This window comes from Molossus molossus, unplaced genomic scaffold, assembly GCF_014108415.1.
Source record: "Molossus molossus isolate mMolMol1 unplaced genomic scaffold, mMolMol1.p scaffold_m16_p_3, whole genome shotgun sequence".
Classification (NCBI taxonomy): domain Eukaryota; kingdom Metazoa; phylum Chordata; class Mammalia; order Chiroptera; family Molossidae; genus Molossus; species Molossus molossus.
Genome location: NW_023425366.1, coordinates 71,410,841 through 71,425,651, shown reverse-complemented (window position 1 = coordinate 71,425,651; position 14,811 = coordinate 71,410,841). Strand labels below are relative to the sequence as shown.

Genomic DNA, 14,811 nt, shown 5'->3' with positions numbered 1-14,811 from the left:
CACTGTAAGATGCTTGCTTTGGCTTCTGTTCACGTGTAGCTCTTCTTTTCCTGGGCAGTCCCACTCATATATTCTGACTGTGGTGGGAATGAATAATATCTAATATCAAATAGTGCACCTATCATGGGCAGAGACAAAAATTTCTCATATAGTATAGTGGATATAATCTAGTATGCATAACTTGAAAATATTATTTCTAAAGGATATATTGTGTTAAGTTTTATTTGTTTTATTTCAGTAGCTCATCCTAGATAACATAGACTTTGCTTAGTTGTGTAAGAGGAAAGTTATTTTTTGTGGTAGCTAAATGTTTTCAGTGATCTAAGAAGTAATAACATGTATTAATTAAGAGAGATAAGAAAGGATATATAAGCCAGTATTTTTAATAGCAGAGCATACACTTTACTTTTTAATTAAATTTATCTTTTTTGAGAATTGAATGAATATGACAAAATGTATAAGGAAGAGAAATGTGAGAAACTTTCATAATGCAGTCGAATCTGTGAAATGCAGAAAGAGGAAATTAGTTTATTTCCCCTTCCCCTGAAAGGCTGATATAAGGAAAGAAGAAGAGAAGAAGAAATTTTGTGTGTGTTTTTATGAAGATGTGCATTGAATAGATTCAATTTTTTTTTCCAAATTAGCAAAATCTTGTTTGTTAAAAATCTAATTTTCACCAACTAATTAAAATGTATTTTTTAAACAAGTTAAAATATTTTGAAAGAAAAGACTATTTTTTAAGTATTGAAAGATTTGTGTGACAGAATAAAAAAAAAGCATCACGAATTAGTAGAAGACCAAAGACCAAATGCAAGAATAAAATCAACTTACAAGAAGAGAATCAGGCACAGGCACTTTGCGAGGTCCTAGAACTTCAGCTGTGAGGACAGGGCAACCTATTCTGTCCCTCTCCCGCGGAGAGTATGTGGCCTGTTTGCAAGGAAAACGAGCATGTTGAGGTTGTCCTCAAAGGAACAAAAAGATATTTGACCCTATAGTGAGCGCCTTTCTGCATTATTTAACAACTCAAAAAGACATAGTAAGTGTGACAACTCCATTTTTCTTACTCTTATTTCCCATTTCATCCCCTAGAAGGCAATTATAAATATATTTATGAAGAATGCTATAAGGAATGGTAGTTTTTCCTTAACCTCAGGGTGCAGAAAAGTCATCGTCACTTATTTGTGTTTGTAAAGTTGTTGAAATGACGTAAGCTGACAAGTGGTGAACACTGGAATATCAGGTCTAATGTGTTTGACTTACTTATAGGACAGTGTGTGGTTGAGATTCCCTCCTGTATGGTAACAGCCAAATTTACCATCATAAATTTACTTGTTAGGAATTCATACCATGTGATTTTATGCTGATAGCAGCAAAGAGTATTCTTAGACAACAGGTCGAATTAATATAAATGACAATTTGAGCCCTACGTTAGGAGTGCACATCTTTATTGAAAACAGTAATCCTGATACGTGGTGATTTATTGAAAATCTAATTTTACTAGATTATTTTTTCTCCCACCTGGTTAAAATAACTATGCTCATTTCTCATTCTTCTTTTCATGCACACCATTTTAAGAGTGACTGTTTCATATTTATTTCTCATTTGTCCATTAATATTTTCCTCTTCAGGTGTAACCTAGCCCCTGTGGTGGAGTTTGCTGCAGATGTGGGAACTAAATCAGATTTTATTACCATGAATCCATCAGTTGTACAAAGAGCATTTGGAGGCTTTCGGAATGAGAGTGACAGAGAAAAATTTGTGCATAGACTTTCCATGCTGAATGACAGTGTCCTCTGGATCCCTGCTTTCATGGTCAAAGGAGGAGAGAAGCACGTGGAGTGGGTTAATGCATTAATCCTTAAGAATAAACTGAAAGTGCGAACTGCCTATCCATCATTGAGACTTATTCACGCTGTCAGAGGGTAAGTGTCTGGAAAGGACCAGTCTGTCCTTGGCACAATGGAACACATAACTAAACATTTTCCCTAGACAGAAAGGAGCCTCGATAAACTCTTCCAATGGATATATGTTTCTATTGTTTTATAATGGCAACGCTATTCGCCAACTTGAATTTTGTGTATATGCTATAATCTTTTAGCTCCTTCTTTTTCTTAAAAAGGCAAATATTTGAATGTAGCACTTACGTATGTCTGTGCATGAACAAACAACTGAGTTTTATACTTTCCCATATTAAAGAGTAGTGAGAATTTATGGTAGAATTGATGAATTTGGGGTAAGGAAACAATAGAAATGTTAAGTGACTAGTGGGCGATATTGTGGAAGCATAAATGTTAAATGTATTTAAGGAGCAATTAAGACTCATCTGAAGTGAAGAGGCCGACTGGATATAGAGAAGGCTGGCTGAGATAATATTCCGTAATGTTTCCCCCAAAAAAGTTACAGGTGCCAGGTTTTATGAACTAAGTCAACATTTTCCTTTTATTAACTCAAATGAGGAAGAATAACCTAAGAAATAGATGCTTGTTTAAAAGTGGCAAATGACCAAAGGGCCAAATTCAGTCATATATTTGTGTGTTTGTGAGATATATAACACAAAGATAAGCAATAATGTGTATTTGTTAAATATCTACCGAGTGTCAGTTGCTGTAGGTATAAAAACGAAAAAGAACAGACCTCTCCACGGCTTGAAAGGAATGCATGGGCTTTATGGTGGACACAGAGGCATGCACCGCTGGCTAGGGCATAAACAAATGATAAGGGGGTATGTTGTCGAGTGTAGACTTTGTCCCTCAGATTATCAAAGAAGCTTTAAGAGTTAAACATTTAGCCCTGGCCGGTTTGGCTCAGCAGTTAGAGCGCCGGCCTGTGGTCCAGAGAGACTCGGGTTCGGTTCCCCTTAAGGGCACGTAGCTCAGTTGCAGTTTGTCCCCGCATCAATGTTTCTCTCTTTCTCTTCCTCTCTCTCCCTCCCACTCTATCTGAACAAAAAAAAAAAAGGAAAAATGTCCTTGGATGAGGATAAAAAAAAAAAAAGTTTAACATTTAAACTAGATATTTTTTTATCTTTTTCTTTTTTTTTCTAATTCTCACCTGAGGATATTTTTCCATTTATTGAGGTGAGCGAGACCCACCAATTGGTTGCCTCCTGCAAGACCTCGACCAGGGCCAGGGACCGAACTGCAATGGAGGTACGTGCCCTTGACTGGACTCGAACCCATGACTCTTTGGTCCATGGGGCGACGCTCTAACAGCTGAGCCAAACTAGCCAGGGCTTGAACTAGATCTTAACAATAGAATGACAATTGTCGGAAGAGAGAAAAAGACAGCCAAACAAAGAAATGCTATGGCATCATTAGAGCAAACTGAGGCAGGAAATGATTACACAGTACACTTGTGGAATATTGTGGGACATTGTAATACAAAGCTGGAAAAATTACTTGTGATCTGGTTGGGAAGAGAATCGATTTTATCCTGCATTAAGCACAGTTAGCTGTATGCATTTAGGAGAATAAATCTTATTACTGCAGACTCTCGCTGGCAAGAAGAGGTGCTGGAGGAATGAAGACCACTTAGGCTTTTGGACTCATTTACTCATGAGATAATGAAAACTTAGGGCAGAATCAGTGGACCCGGAAAGGAAAGCAAGTTCAGGGGACCAGCTGAATACAGTGGCTAGACGTCATAAGGAAACTGGTTAACAAGTCCAGAGTTAAAAATAGTTTGCTTCATGTGCTATAATTGTGACTGAGCTAGTGTTTTTATTTTGTTTTGCTATTGAGATATACTCCTCAAAGATTTACAATTTTCTTGTTGAGATAGAGACAGTTTCGTAGATTGTATTATTATGTGCACAATTAAATTTCATTTTATAATTAGATCATGTTTATTCAACATTGATTTTCTTGATGTTTGACACAAAGTTCCAACAAAGTAAGACCAATATGGGAGTTTGGAAGAAAAGTATTTTTTAAGTTACAAAGATTCCTGTTAATCACAATTTGAAAAAATAATGTGTTCTTTTAAAATAATGGGTTCTTAACACAAAGTAACTTTATAATGCATTATGCTAAGAATACATCCTATTTTTTGAGATGTCAATGTTAAGTAGCATTTGATTCTGAGGAAAACTTAAAGATATCACTCTGTTCTCTCTTACATGCACACACTCTGACACGTACATATGCACCAGTTACAGCTTATTAAGATTCAAGAACAAATGTTTTAAAGTACTTCCTGAGCACAGGAAACTAATTCGAAAATGCATTACTCTGAATTAGTACTTTTTTAATATACTATTTTTATAGCAGTGTTAGGTTCACAGCCAAAATTGAGAGGAAGGTACAGAGATTTCCCGTATACCCTGTGCCCCTCACCCAAACATGCATATCTTCCCCCATTATCAACATCTTTCAGAGTCATACACTTGTTATAATTGATGAACTTACGTTGGTACGTTACTATCACCCAAAGTCTGTGGAATGCACTGCACTTCACTCCTAGTTTGCACATTTTGTGAGCTTTGGCAGACGTACAATGACATGTCACCCTAAATATCCTCTCTGCTCAGCCTATTCATCCCTCCCTCTCCAGTGACACAGGCAAGCACTGATTTTATTACGGTCTTCATAGTTCAGCCTTCCCTAGGATGCCATATAGTTGGAATCATACATTATGTGGCCTTTTTATATTGACTTCTTTTTTTTTTTTTATCCTCACCGGAGGACATTTTCCCATTTTTTTGTTCAGATAGAATGTGGGGGGAGAAAGGAAGAGAGAGAGAGAAACATCGACGTGAAAGGGACATATCCAGTGGTTGCCACCCGCACCACCCAACCAGGGCCGGGGACAAACTGCAACCGAGGTACGTGCTCTTAGCGGGAACTGAACCTGCATCTCTCTGGACCACAGGCCGATGCTCTAACCACTGAGAAAACCGGCCAGGGCTATATATTGATTTCTTTTACTTAAAATATGCTTTAAAAATTCCTCCATGGCTTTTCATGGCTTGATTGCTCATTTCTATTTAGTGCTGAATAGTATTCCATTATCCGGATGTGCCAATTTATATATTCATCCATCTGTTGATTCCTAGTTTGGGCCATTATGAATAAAGCTTCAGTAAACGTGTGTGCGAGTTTTTGGACAGACATAGTTTTCAAATCCTTTGGGTAAATGGCAAGTAGTTTTGTAAGAAATTTCCAAACTGTCTTCCAAAGTGGCTGTACCATTTTACATTCCCACCAGTAATGAATGTGAATTCCTGTAGCTCTACATCCGCACCAGGATTTTGTGTATCTAGTAGTAGAATTTTGGCCATTCTAATAGGTACATAGTGCTATTTTGTAGTTATTTTAATTTGCATTTTTCTGATGATATATGATATGGAGCATCTTTTACTGCACTTTATTTTCATCTGTATCTTTTTTTAATGAGATTTCCTTTGAGGTCTTTGGTCCATTTTTTAACCAGGTTGTTAGTTTTCTTATTGTTGGGTTTTAAGTGTTCTATATATTTTGGATAACTGTTCTTTATCAGATATATCTTTTGCAAATATTTTTCCCCAGTCTGTGGCTTGTCTTCTCATTCTCTTGCCATTGTCTTTTGCAGAATATTAATTTATTATTTTTAATGAAGTCAAGATTATCAATTATTTCTTTCACGGACCACATCCTTTGGTGTTATATCTAAAAAATCATCATCAAACACAAAGTTGTTTAGATTTTCTTCTATGTTATCTTCTAAGAGGCTTATACTTTTGCATTTTACATTTATATCTGTGGTTTATTTTGAGTTCATTTTTATGAAAGGTATAAGATCTGTGTGTAAACATATTTTTTTGTACGTGGGTGCCCTGTAGTTCCAGCACGATTTGTTGAAAGGACTATCTTCGCTTCATTGTGTTACCTTTGCTTCTTTATCAAACATTAATTGACTATATTTAAATGTGGGTCTGTTTCTGTGATTTTTATCTGTTCTGTTGAACTGTTTGTCTATTCTTCACTAACACCTGATAGTCCTGATTACTCTAGCTAGCTTTATAGTAATGTTTGAAGTTATGTAGGGTCTGCTGACTTTTTCTTATCTATCAATACTGTGTTGATAATTGTGGGTCTTTTTCCTTTCCATATAATCTTTGGAATTAGTACTTTTGTTCCTTAAATTCTGGTTTATATTTCTCATTTTGCTACCAATAGAAAAACACAAAATAAGAGGCATTGTTCAAATAGGACACTTTTGATTAATTAGAATCCGGGTAGATTTATGTATTATTAACAACAATGAATTCATATGGGCTTTTTACATATATATTAAACATAAGAAGTACACAGCTTTGAATAATTAGTTCATCAACACTCTCCTTTAATGATTTTGTCCACTTTTATACCATAATCATTATAAACAGAAACGACTTCACTAATTCCTAAGCATTTTGTTTCAAAGAGCAGCAGGACCAAACATCTGATCACTGGTGATAATGCTATGCTTTTGATGACAGTTTAGGTGTTTTTGACAAGACTTATCTTGAATTCTCCAGAAACAACTTTTCTTGCTACTTTCCTGGTCATATGTCTATCTAGACGTTCCCCCCTGAAATGTCAAGTGATTGAGTTCTAAGCTGTGGCCCAGGGTATAACAAGAAGCTGTAGAGATGCTTTTCACCTTTCAAATACTTTGGAAATTTGTTCCCATGGTGTGTGTGAAAGGTAATGTCACTTATGAAATTAATAAAATTAATACACAAATACATGTGATGTAGCATTTTGACATAATATGGGTACTTTATAACCTATAACACACAAAGAAAATGAAGAAGTGGTGAAACAAGTCACATAATAACAAAAGTTCCCAAAGACCTGTTCTCGATGTATCTGTTTTACATCTCTCTGAAACCATGTGGTTAATACAACTCAGTAAAATAGTTTGGAGAGTTTCAGATCCTCTGTTAATCATTGGAATTTGTTGTCTCTCATGAAAGTTTTAAAGCACACCATACATGCATTTTAGGGTGCACATAATTACCATGTTAAAAGGTGAAGGCTTTTCCAAGTCCTGCAATTACAAAGTAGAAAGTTTAAACAATTTGGAAAGCAAATTTTTTGAACACAGCAAGGATCATTTTGGTAATTTTTATTTTGTCAAGCTTTATTATTTAAACATTTTCCTCTCTGAAAATTATGATGGCTTACTAATTTAAACATTCATTCATTTTTTAGGATTTTTTTGAAAAGCTCTAAAAATATAACTATCAATCTAAAAACTCAAAGAGATTCTTATATTATGTTTTAATATATGGCCATTCTTCTCAAGCCATAGTAAATGAACAGGAGAAAAAAATAGAGCTAGATTTTAATTTTAAAACAATCTTACAAAATAAAGACAGGGTAATTTAATAGGGACAAATAAAAAATATAATTACAAATTTAAATGCATTCAAGTGGTTTGGGACTGCAAGCTTCTCATTGGTATTCTTCAGTAGTCCTACATGTCTACTTATTTTAGTATTATTTTATAATATTTCTTGTAAAGAATGAAATAATTCTCATAAGATTTTGAGTGAAGAAGTGATTTTGAAACTACAAAATGACTTATTGAAATGAAAAATATTACTATAGTATATAAAAATCAAGTTTTTTCTTTATGCATTTATATTATCAATGTACAACCTAAATCCTACTGAAAAAAACATCTAACCAAATTATGTAATTTAATATATAATTTTAAGTTATTATATAAAGCATTCAAAATATTTTTATAAAATATCAAGTATTAGGCAAAAAAATCCTATTTTTATAATTATTATAATTTGATTCATAATAACTAAGTACTCTTTATTTATTTATTTTTTTACTGGGATGGTTATACTTAACTTCCTATTTTTAACATGGTAGCAAGAAAAATAAAAAACCTCAAAAATCAAAAACTAAAATAAAAAATGAATTATTTAAAAAGCAGATCCTGCCTGGCTGGTGTGGCTCAATGGTTGAGCATCAACCCATGCACCAAGGGGTCACTAGTTCAATTCCCAGTCAGGTCACATGCCCAGGTTGTGGGCCTGATCCCCAGTGGGTGGCATGCTGGAGACAGCCAGTCAATGTTCTCTCTCATCAATATTTCTCTCTTTCTCTCCTTCTCTCTCTCTAAAATCAATAAAGAAAAAATATTAAAAATAAATAAATAAAAAGTAGATCCTCAGTTCTGCTACCAACTGTCATCGATAATTTCTTAAGAATTCTCCCAGGAGATAGATAAATGAGCATATTTTAAAATTATGTTCTATATAACTGAATATAAATAATATCTTAGTTGTAGATTAGGGTCATATGTACTCTTACAAAATAAGGACAAAATAGTTCTCATTTCCATTCCTCTATTCTTATTATAGTGTTCTTCTCTCTACTCAGATATTTATTTTTAAGACCTTAATTGATTTAAACTTTAGATTTGTTTACAATCAGACCTGGAAAAAAATATTCAAACATCCATATTTAAATCCTTTGACCCTTGGCAATTATTTTGAATTATTTTTAAACTATTTAAGCCAGAAGTAAAAAAAGAAAATGATTTTATTATGTATATGATCCATTAGTTTTGTTATTTTAATTCTACTGCAACAAAAATAATGTATGTGTCCTATTTTGTCACTACATTCTAATTATTATTTGTTTTAATATCAGTGTTCATATAACTAACTCTAATTAAATTAAGAGGCTTATATTTTGTATTAACCAAGATAAACACTAGATTGAAAATTCACTGGTGATTATTGAGATTGGTAAAAGTAAATATGTTCTGTGATGTCACTTTTATAGGAATTCTAAAGTGATTCAACAATTTTATAAACTAATATCTTCAACAAAATGATTTTTAAGAAAAAATAAATTGAGTTAATATAAATTTTAAAAATTTGATACAAGTTCTACTTGTGAGTTTTGTTCTTTATCTTTTAGTGGAGAATACATATGCTCTCTCCTCATATTTGATAAATATTCCAGGTGTTTTCAATTTAAAGGATAATTTAATGACTATAAAAAGTGTGCAAGTGTGAGATAAATTGACCATATGACTGCTTTAAATTTGCTTTAAATTGAGAATTTTTATTTGAAATGCTTGATATACCCCTCATGACCTACAGCAGTGTTTCTCAAATTAGAGTCGACAGAGATATACTGCAGAGTGTGAAGAAATGTTTTTATTCTCTTTAAAACATGTTTTTACATTGAACATGTAAATCACTTAATATACCCTCCTACATTTTACAGGTTTTTGCTGAATCATTGATGTTTTCTTGTGACATGCAGCCAGTAAACTAGCTGATTCATAATTAATGAACAAGGTCATAATTTCTAACTTGTTGATTTGAATGTAGGCAGAAATAACAAGCCTTACAGAAGCCGTATCAAGTGACATTTCTGTCTTACCTCTTATTTATGTAGTTGTTGCTCTGTTGGAAAATATTTCATTGGTCTAGTATATCTATTCAAAGAAGCATACATTAGTTCCTAAAGTATGGTTTTTATGTGGCTCTTAGCAAATAAACAGATTGCATTTTCACACATCTTCCAGCATCAACTTTTTCTTCTCGTTTTAAGGTTAACACAAAAATACTATTTCTCAGACTTTAGTTACTGCACTTATTTTTCAGATGTGAAAATTTGTCAGTTTTAAATGAGTATACAAAAAAGGTTATATAAAATTAGGGTGATCTTCTGCAGGCTGTATTCATGTGAATGGCAGATGCTTACACAAGAATTTGAATCAGACCAGGCTCCAAACAGAGCACCCAGTAAAAGTGTAGGCTGAAATAGAACATTCGCAGACTTCAGGAAATTTAAGTTCATTGCTGTTGTTTAAATGAATTGTTGCACAATATTGAATCTACTCCAGGTCACATAAGTAAAAGTGATTTTTTAAAAAATCTATGAAAGTGGATACATTCACTCCAAATGCGTTCTGAAAATGGTTTATTTGTTCTAAATTTAGTCTTATGTCAAACACATTTTTGTGTGGTTTCTATTTTGACTGATGAGCAACACAGCTGTAATATTTATTTATGAAACATGTATCCTTCTTAAATAGTTTTGAGTAATTATACACTGCATCCATTATAGGTGTTTTAAGCCTCATGATATTTTCATGTTGGAGTATTTCGTCCCTTACTGGGGACCCTGATATTCACCCTCTGGCATTGCCCCATTTCCTGATATCTTAATCTTTTCACTCTTGTGTTACAATATTATTTCCTAGAAGCTCCCATCATTCATATTTCATCCTGGAATGTAGAAATCAAGGGCTTATATCTGAGAAGTCATTCACAGGGGTATGGCTCAAACAGGAAATTGTGGGAAACAGGCTGCCATTGGCCGACACGCTTTCCCCTGGTGGTTCTCTCTCATTGAGACTAAAAGCCTCTGCAAATATCTAGAATATCCTTTGAGGAGGGGGGGAGCATTCACGGCATTCAGGGGCACTGACATATCCTGATTTTTCTCATTGGTGTGCATTTTTCTCTCCTTCTTCAAGTGTCAGTTGAAAGATAAGTTCCATGGGGAAAAATTCCTCACTCTTGTCCTTTCTCTGATAGATATGGGCATCTTTTCTTTGTATTCTCTTTACAAGGTTCACAAGGAATACATGTCTTTAATAGAACATTCATCAGAACATATAATTATTGTTAATTTTGTTTTCTCCTTATATCGTGAATTTTTATATATATATATATTTTTTTTTTTATCCTCACCTGAGGACATTTTCCCATTTTTTTGTTCAGGTAGAGTGGGAGGGAGAGAGAGGAACAGAGAGAGAGAGAGAAACATCGATGTGAAAGGGACACATCGAGTGGCTGCCACCCGCACGACCGATCAGGGCCGGGGACAAACTGCAACCGAAGTACGTGCCCTTAGCGGGAACCGAACCCGGGTCTTCTCAGGACCGCAGGCCGACGCTCTAACCGCTGAGCCAAACTGGCCAGGGCTATATTGTGAATTTTATGGGAGCAAAAATTATTTATTTATCTCTTTACTTTAAAATCATGAAAGCCCTATACTCATTATGGTGAGGGTTGAGGCACAGGGGCAGAGAGGTAGAGAATGGAGTCATGAAAAAGGACTAAATTGTGTTGAACTTTGGTTTAGGTTTACTTCTTTAGAGCAATCAAAGAAACAGGATAGCAAGTAGAACAGGAGGAAAAACAAATTTTAATCAGTCTGGCTGCCACTGGAAATTATATTCCCTTTAGCTTATGCTGAAACAGAGGGAAAGCGAACCAATATGGAAGATTTGAACCTTAAAGAACGATGATAGAACCTGGGTAGCTTATCTCCTCAGCACTGTATTAATTAATCAACTGGTACATATTAAGAACCAACTTGTGCCCAGTATCCACAAAATCATGAAATCAATGCTTACTAAATTTTACCTGCTTAAGGTGTTGTTAGAATGAAGATATAAGATTAACTCCTGATTAAAAGGTAAATAGATCATAATAATGAAGTGTGACATTTGGGAACATTCATCCTGGCCACCTGAGAAAGTTGCCATAGTTTCATAGTTTTATAATTTAATAACTTAGTGTGATCTCTTCAATACTATCTTGAATATTATCTTTCAAAATCATACACATATCTATATGATTTTAAGGTCCAAGACTGAAATTTAATGTTCAGAATAAAGGTTTATACTGCTACATTTAAGAGCTACAGGAAAAATTCATGCATTATTTTTTAAATGTTATATTTGTTACATGCTTTTTGTTGTTTTATTGTCTTTCTGCCCTTAAGCCCCAGTCATGTAATGAGATGTAGTAGAAAATACATAAATAACCTTAGAAATTCCCTTGTTTCTCTGACCTTTCAGAAAAAAAAGAGGAACACTGATCAATATGCAAGATATGTATTGAATGAATCTGCATAAACTTATTCTAACAAGTCCAAGTGACTGGGCAATGACTACATTCAGAGATTTCTTATAAACACTAAAATAATTAAATGTGAATTTAAAATAAAAAGCAACTATATTATAATGAATTTTTGAGAAGTGAGTATGACTAGATATTGAGTTTGCTGAGGAAGGTTATTGAATCAAGTGTCCCATAAATCTTTAAAAATTTACAATTTCTTTTCTCCTTAGAGTAATTTAGCTCTGGTTTAGCTTGAAGGCAATAGTTTAGATTAGGTGTTTTCATATGATTGATTATAGTCAGTCAGCTAACTCTAGCTTCCAATATGGTTGATCAGATGATCATAGCCTCCGGTTACAATTTCAAAATCACGGCTATAGATATTTGAAATGCCAACTGAAGATAATATATTAGAAGAAAATAAAGCAAAAGACTCGGGGTTTGCCCACTAGACTTTTCATGTAGGAAAGAAGTCATTGATTGAGACTTTTGCATGTTTAAAAGCCTGTGTACCAGCACAGCATGATTCCTATTGCCAAGAGAACACAGAAAGTGCCATCTTTCTTCCTTATTCTCTCTTTTGACAGCCTTACTTCCAAATCATTTAAATATCTGGGTAAATAAGCATATTGTACCCAAATAAGGACTTTGACTATTAAATATTTTAAAAGTCCCTTTAACAATTTATTTTGGTTCTGTGTTTATATAAAAAACAAGAATGGGAAAGTACGTTGGCCAGGGGCAGGCTGGAAGCTGTGTTCCGCAGGTTCCAGTTGGAGTCATACACCTGGAACTGACTTCTCAGAAATAAGACACTTCACATTCCATGGGTGAAGTAAATCAAGAAGACTATTCACAGAAGCAAGAGAAAAAGCAGGATACTGGAGTCTTAGTAAAAACTAGTATTCAGTGGTAGGGGGTAAAACCATTGAGGTTGTCTGAGTCTGATACCTCGACCAGCCTGCCCTCATCAGTGGCCATCCCAAACAACCAGGGCCCTTCTCTGTTCCCCACTACAAAGCTGAATGATTCCTTTCATGTATTGACAAGGAAGCATGCTCTCCCTTCAAGTTAGAGCATTTGTGTTTCAGTATGGTTTTCTGAAGACTATATTTCAATACAATATATGGGTGGTTTTTTTTTTTAATATATTTGGGAAATACTGTTCAATGGTTTACTTTGAGAACCAATCAAATCATATTATATTAATTGCAAATTCTTACACTTTTTTTTTTTAGATCAGTGTTTATTGTCTCAATCATTTCCTCTAAACATTGTTGTGGTGGGGCTGTCACTTCAGGAGCCTAAGTGAAAGTAAAATCCTTAAGTATGTTTTCAGTTCTTAAGAAAAGGTAGTTTCATCATATCTTAAGAACTTTGGCCTTCTAATACACTATTGTTATTGTTACCACTTGTTGATGAATTAGATGTTTTGCTATATTGTAAAATTTTTGTGTACGCTATGAGGGGTTCTTTATCCCCCAAAGACCTAACTTCTATGTGATGTGAACAGGATTTAGTTTCAATGAGAAAAGCTCACCTAAACTTCAAATATTCAGAAGACAGATTAAAAATAACTTAGATAAACAGTAAGGTATACATAACTGATAGCTAATTCCTACTTAATGACAAGTACATTTTGGAAATGAAAGAAAAGTGGTCATAAGGGCCTGATGAATAGACATTTGGGGACTAAGATATAACAAATGGACAGGATGTGGGCACAGCAATACTGCTGAGTTCCGTGCTTGTGTTGCTTCTTACTCTACGAATCTTTATCAATATAGATCATAAAGTGAGGCACCACAGTTAACTGTGGGTGACAAGTCACTGCTCCTTGTTGGGTAAATGTCTGCTGCTTTCTTTTTTTCACATGAGTTTTAAACACAAGTGATGTTACCTCAGCAATGGTATTTAGTTATTTTCCTTGATTAAATTTTCCTGAAGAAAATATCAGTCAAATGCCAGCACATTAAGAATTCAGTCACATTCACTTCTACTCTCTTCCACTTTTATCCTCCAAACCGTCACCCAATGACCATGTTGGTGGTCAAATGGAATGTGTTTCGGGGAAAGATTGTGGTGGCAGTTGCTATTTTATTAGTCTCATACCGAGAATAAACTGGTTTTGTTTCAGGCAGTATACATTTTCCTTGTCAACACCAATTTTTTTTCAAAATGAAAGTGTTGTTTATAGTGCTTATCCCATTCTTTAACTTCTCATTTAAACACACTCTTGAAGGAAAAATTGCCATTTGATGTATCTCTGGAAACGGTCAAATCAGTGAACGAATCTAATTCTCCTTCTATAAAAAATAAAGTGATCGTCTAATATAGTAATTAGGGAATCTTAGGTATTTAGCTTGTATAGATTCCATTGAATTAATTATATGGACTGAGTTTCCTTGGCCTTTATAACAATTTCAGAGAAATTTGCCAAAATTAATTAAACTGTAACACCAAACAACTGAGTTCAGAATCACAGCTTCCTGTTTCAGATAGCCAACAATACTTATGCAAGTTACAAACTTACATGAAATTAAATAGCTAAAACAATCATGCGACATCTAAAATGCAAAAAATTCTAAATTAAATTATTAATGTTTTGATAATTTAGTCTAATAATAACCAACTTTTTTCATTTTCTTTGCTACAATGGATTTTAATTAAAGTTATGATTTGTATTTTATTCTATTGATGACCTTACTCTCAGTAGAAGTCTGTAAACTTTCTGCAGAAATTATTTTATAGTCACATATAAAATTTTCACAATATGACAAACTTATCTTACATTAAAACATTTGTTTCTCAATATTGCTTGAGTAAATTGTATAGTCATTATAAATGTTTGACAGTAGCTACTTTAAAATAATCAAAATTAAAGAAGCAGTGTTTGGCTGGGATCTGAGCACTTTTCCAAAACTCTCATCTTTGTTTTGCTTAATAGACAT

The 14,811-nt window shown here is 33.9% G+C and overlaps 1 protein-coding gene across 9 annotated transcripts in view; it reads left to right on the top strand.

The window, feature by feature from the left end:
- The window catches only part of ST8SIA4 (ST8 alpha-N-acetyl-neuraminide alpha-2,8-sialyltransferase 4), a 119,620-nt gene that overhangs the window by 41,592 nt on the left and 63,217 nt on the right, over positions 1-14,811 (top strand). For all 9 annotated transcript variants that reach the window (XR_004961825.1, XR_004961824.1, XM_036280968.1 and 6 more), the window contains one exon: positions 1,632-1,925. Coding sequence is in view for 7 of the 9 variants with exons in the window: in XM_036280968.1 (XP_036136861.1) it covers positions 1,632-1,925 (294 nt within the window). In the remaining 2 variants the exon portion in view is untranslated. The remainder of the gene's footprint in view (positions 1-1,631; positions 1,926-14,811) is intronic.